The sequence below is a fragment of the Selaginella moellendorffii genome, unplaced genomic scaffold (assembly GCF_000143415.4).
Source record: "Selaginella moellendorffii unplaced genomic scaffold, v1.0 SELMOscaffold_48, whole genome shotgun sequence".
Lineage (NCBI taxonomy): Eukaryota > Viridiplantae > Streptophyta > Lycopodiopsida > Selaginellales > Selaginellaceae > Selaginella > Selaginella moellendorffii.
This window is the reverse complement of record NW_003314309.1, coordinates 577,042-583,108: the sequence shown is the minus strand read 5'-3', so window position 1 is coordinate 583,108 and position 6,067 is coordinate 577,042. Positions and strand designations below refer to the sequence as shown.

The window sequence follows — 6,067 nt, the reverse complement described above, 5'->3', positions numbered from 1 at the left end:
TATTGATTATTTCTAAATCATAGAATATTTTTGAAAGTTAAAATAAAACTAAATATAATTAATTTCTTAATTAAATAATTAAATATTTAAGTAGCGGCCTTACATTTGTACAATCTCCATCCAGCCATAGGGGGTAAAAATGGCATGCACCAATAATAAATTTTCTTGGACTTATGTTGCATACACCCCTACATTAGTTTTGACCTTAATGCTTTTGCCTTCGCAACTAACAAAACCTTTTTCAATCTATCTTCGTTCAATGGATGAACATAGACACGACGCTTAAAAGCCTTCATCACAATTAAGTTATCCTAAGAAACTCTAACCATAGGCTGCAAATAGTAACAAACTTAAAAACCTAAAGAAATGTAAAAGATTTTAAAAGCATCTTTTAAATATTTTAATATTTTGATTTCAATTGGGTATAGATTAGCACCTGTTTGACTATGTTTTTGACCAAAGGATATGCTCTTTAATTGCTCATTTAGATTCAAAATAAAATGGATGGATTTATTTACTTTAAATTAATTAAACTTGAAAAGTTTAATTCTAAAATTATGGAGTACCTTTAGATGGTTTCATTGTAGGTAATTTACCATATAAAATTAAATTTTTAAAATTTGAATATTTAAAATTTTATTAAATAATTAAATAAAATTGTAGGTAATTTACCACATGTTTTATTTCTCCTATTATTAATTAATTTAATATTTAATTTTTGAAATACATTATTTCCTTGAGATAAAAGATAATATTTATCTTGGGTGGATTTTTAGTACTTATAAAGTATAAATATATTAGTTTTATAATAACTAGAGTTGATAAGTTTCAAAATTAAATAATATATATGAATAGTGAAACTTTAAATATTTTTAGTTGAGTAATAATAAATAATAAATTGATTTATCTATATTTTATTTATTGTCTATAATATATTTGATTAATTTTATTTTAGAGTTGATTATTTTAAATATAGTTTCAAAGTAATTTTTAAAGAAAAGTGGAATGATGCCACTAAAGTTATAAAAATCTCTAGAAATGTTTCTACTTTTGGTGAATTAAATAAACCAAGAAGTCTTTAATAAGTAAAAGTATAAAATAAATTATTTTTGTCTTCAAAAACTATAATCTAATTTAAAACTAATGATCAACCAAATTTTAGAAGACAAAATTACTCTTAGATTTAGATGATAAACTAAGCAAAAACTAGTTGTAATTTTCTAATGAAATACCTATTAGTATTAGCTATAAGAAATAATATAAAAACTCTCATTTCTATAACAATTTATAATTTATATCACAAGAAAAATTTAAATAACCATCTAAATATTTTGACTAGTAAATTATTTTAAATTTAATTTTAAATAAAATTTAATCTAACTTATAAAAGAAGCATATCCTAATATCATAAACCTTTTCAATTTCACATTTGAAAATAAACTAAATAACTAGTAGAGTTGGACAACAAATAATAACAACATTGAAACAAATAGGGAGCAAACCCTAGACTAGCCTCCAAACTTTAAGACATTCAATCCTTAAACCCCCCAAGCCATAAAATAATCTTTAAATATTTTTGTGGTATACATCATTCTCCCCTCACATGAAGAGAGTCCAAGGCAATATAGTTAGAAAGATGTGCAAATGGCAACGCCAATGTCATGATAAAAGAAAAAAAGCAATATAGCTCTTTCACATGACAATAAAGTTATAGAAATAAAAGAATAAAACAATTCAAATCATATAGCAATACCACTTTTTTCTCTTCCTTAAGAATGTCATCCAAGTCATGACTAGCACTTGGAATCACTTTCTCCATATCATCCTTAATAAACTAATAACTTTTAAATTATCTTGCAATGTCTTCACCAACCTTTAAACAAGAATAGTGATTGGAACCAACATCAATCTCTATGATCTAGATGATGGATTAATCCATGACTTGGACTAAAGCCAAACTCAAATTTATGGGAGATTTGGGTTTATAATTGTATATTACCATGAATAGAGACATGTTGGTATTTGATTATTAAGTGTTATTATAAGAAAAGGCAAATACTTCTCTTATACTATTTAGTAAATTAAGTTTCCCACAAAATACTGTAACATATCTTTCAATAGTTAATTCATGTGTTTTATCTGCCTATTTGATTGTGGACGTTCACCACTATTTATAATCAATTTATTCTCTAGTTCTTAAAAATTATTTTTTAAAACTTAGATGTGAATTTCAAATCCCAATCACTCATAATGTCATTTGGAAAATTCTAAAAATTTAATAATTGATTTATAAAGACTTGAGCAAATTTAAAAGCTTTAATTATTATTTTCACTGGGAAGAAGTGAACCATCTTTATTAAACGATCTATAACAACCCAAATAACATTATTTAATAAAAAAATTGGGTAAATTAATGTTAAAGTCTATTAGGATGGTACCCTATTTGTTCTTGAGTACATGTAAAAGATGATAGAAGCTAGTAAGCTACTGATGGTTAATTTTGCCCACTTGGCAGGTCAAATAACCACATATATATTTTTAACATTTAATTTCATCCCATGCTAAAAGAAATAACTTTTCACCAATATATACATTATGAATACCTTAAATGCTTAGCATTTGGCACATTATGACATTTAATCAAGATCTGTTTGATGAATTTGTTAATACAAGGAATCACTACACATCCTTTCTTCACCTTGATTTCATATTGTATTTTGAATGACACAAACTTACCACTCTTCAAATCTATAAAGGCTAAAAATTTCACATACATATTAATGATAAAAGAGTCAAAGTCAATAAAATCCTTAATCTCATCTAAGAGATCACTAAATAGCTTCATGAATGAGATATAATTCATAATTCTTGATAATCATTAGCCACTTTATTGTCATCTCTATATTTGTACTAGATCTTGATACACATCTCTTACAAGAACTCTTGCCAATGAACAAAGCAACAGTGAAAATCCTAAAATACTGAAGAGATTAATATTTTGAATTCATATGGAAGTCTGGTTCATACAAATATGCCATTCATTCACAACAAAAATCATGGCATATAAATCTTTATCTCAAATAGGGTAATTCTACTATGTGGTATCAAATTTATGGATCATGTATGTGAGAGGATACCCAACTTGAAACAATACAATTCTAATAACACTATCATTAGTATTTGTTTTAACCATAAGAGGTTTCTCAAGATAAAAATCTTCACTACAAAAACAAAGACATAATATTGTTTTCATTGTTGAAATGTCATTTGACACACCTTCTCTTTAGAATATCTATAATAAATACCTAAATTATATTCACAATAGATTCTACCACATTCACTATAGTATTCTTTAACCCTTTCATAAGAAGATAGTTTTTGCTATAATGTTTAGCTTTGTGGTAATGAAAACAATTGCTCTCAATCAATTTAATCTCCCCATGGTTGCGAGAAATGCCCTCTACCACGTAACAGATGCGAGGAATATTCCAGGGGATGAGAGGAGCCCACTCCAAGTTGGAACGTAGATCACACCCTTGTAGATGGCTGGAGTCGCCGAGACGAATGGTCTGGTGACAAATCTCCACTTTTGAGCGAGGGTGTGAGCGTTTTGGGGGCTAATCTTGTGCTCCTTCTCCTGGAAGCGCCTGTTGGTGATATCTCCTCCATAGTTTGTCCAGGTGTTGAGCTCAACTAAGCGCAGTCGCTATGATAATCTTGTAAGATCTAGGATAGATCAGATTTTTAATCCAATTCTTGCCATAGCCAAGGTTTTGTCACGAATTTGCCTGGCCTATTTTAACACAGCTTTGATAGTTCCCTAGTTACTGTGTGAGGAACAATGCAACGATGCACAGATAAGATATAGGAGGAAAATTTGCTACGAGCTTAGAAATCTTTGAATCCATCCATTCTTGCAACTCTACCTGGCTAAAGATTGTGATGCACCGATTGCACGAAAAGAAATGGGGAAGGCCCTGGATTGCGCTGGAAGAAGGCTCTGGAAGCGGCAAAGATTTGGGCGATGCCTGGCTTTGACCATCTTCAAGCAAGAGTTTCTGGTCCAGATCCCTGACCATCTGGGACTAAAGCAATGCAATGCGCTCGATCTGGATTTGCTGCTCCTGATCCAAGCCCCTGAGAAAGGATACAACTGTGGAATAACTTATTCGAGCAGCAGAACTAAGAGACAGGAGGATCAGTCTTGGTTGGCAGCAGACAAATTTGCCTTCCGAACAGAACGTTTAAACTCTTAACATGTTATGCCTACTCTTTAAACTTGTAACTGCGAGACGAGGCCAAGAAAAACAGCCAGTTCGCGACGCCCAGCGCAACGAGCAGCCAAAAGAAGTAATCCAAATGCCCATCGTTGAGATCTCGCGGGATCCATCCCCGCTCTCCAGTGATGCTCGACGTGATGCTCACGAGAAATCCGGAAAGAAAACTCCCCACCGACGCTGAGAAGAACGCCATGGCCGCGCTCAGAGTTCTCAAGTTCTCGGGAGCTTGGTCATAGAGAAACTCGATCAATCCCACGTAATAGAAAACCTTGGAGCCGCCGACAAGCGCGAACTGGGGGATTTGCCACAAAACGTTGATCTGATCTCGTTCGTCGTGGAAATTCGCGAGACGTCTTGCTTCCAGCACAGCCGCGCACGCCATAGCCCCTGTCATCACCACAAGCCCTGCTCCCATCCTCTGGAAGAACGTAAAACCCCGCGAGTTTCCCGTCCCTCGACGCATCACCGGGACCAAGACGCGATCATAGACGACCGTCCACACCAGAACGCTGATGGGATCGAAACAGTTGAGCGATGCCGGGGGGACGCGAAAGCCGCCAACTTTTGTGTTCATGAGCGCGGCCTGCTCAACGAAGAGCGAGAAAGTCTGTGCTCGCATTGCCTCGTACACCACCGATCCGAGCCACACCAAGAAAATTCCCGCGAAGTTGGAATGATCACACAGCCTCGCGAATGGGTTTCCTGTCAAGTTGGAAGCATATCGGTAGAACTTGGTGCCGCTCGAAAAAACCATGATCCCGAAAAGAATCGCCCCCGTGCAAACGAAGAGAGCGCTGCTAAAACCCAGCCGGTCTTCGATATACACCACACCCACCACTGCCAGGAGAAGACCCATGGAGGAGCTAAAGTAGTACCAGTTGAAGTACGAGCTCTTCCTCGCGGCCTCGACCGGATCTTTGCCATCAAATTGGTCGGCTCCAAATGCCAGTAGCGACGCCACAAATCCTTTCCCCAGAGCAATCACGTAGAGAGCCACGAAAAACAGCCAAGTTACACGAACTTTGTTCTCGACGAGCAGGACCGAGAGCGAGAGCAAAGCCAATCCAAAGGAATAGATCAGAGAACCACCCAGAGTTGTCTTGAATCTTCCCAGGTGAGAGTCGGAGACGTAAGCAACGAGCAGCGGGGACAAGTCGTGAACGCCTGTCCATATGCTAACCTGGGTCGCCGCCGCCGCATTGGAGAGGCCGAGCTTGGAGACCATGAAAAGGACCAAGTTGTAAGAGACCCCATAGAGCGAGAGGGAGCAGCAGAGCATGAAAACGAGCAAGGCCGGCGGAGTGGAGAGGCGAGACCCCCCTGTTTTGGAAGCCACCGCTGGAGATCCATAGAAATCCAAGCTCCCGTCCTGGACGAGCTTTTCCTCCTGTTCATCCGGGAGTAGTAGAGGATCTCTGAGAGATTTCTCTTCGTCTTCGTCGCCATGGGGAGCCATGGACGGCTGATGGAGCTCCTAAGAACTTCTACTTTCAAGGGTTTGCTGGAAGCCGTGCTCTACATGATTATCAATTCTTACAAAAATTCTCCTCTAGAGTCGTAGCAGCTCAAAGCTCTTGTCACGATATTAAATGAGTAAGTCACACGGGACGTACTATGAGCTGGACTAGTAGAAATCACAGAACTTTGTGGGGTTTGGGTTTTATCCTTAGACTGATTATATCACTTGGCTATAGGTTTTTTGAGCTAGGCCAAATTAGTTTTTTTGGAATTTAACTTTCACACTTTCCCTATTATACTTTTCTAGGAGTGGGGATCCTCCACTATTT

General features: G+C 36.2%; 1 protein-coding gene across 1 annotated transcript; it reads right to left on the bottom strand.

Moving 5' to 3' along the window:
- Nucleotides 1-4,266: 4,266 nt before the first annotated feature.
- LOC9647565 (protein NRT1/ PTR FAMILY 8.1) lies at nt 4,267-5,736 on the bottom strand. The gene has a single exon (XM_002981252.2). It carries the CDS (start codon nt 5,734-5,736, stop codon nt 4,267-4,269), a length of 1,470 nt encoding a protein of 489 aa, XP_002981298.1.
- Between the last annotated feature and the right edge of the window lie 331 nt (nt 5,737-6,067).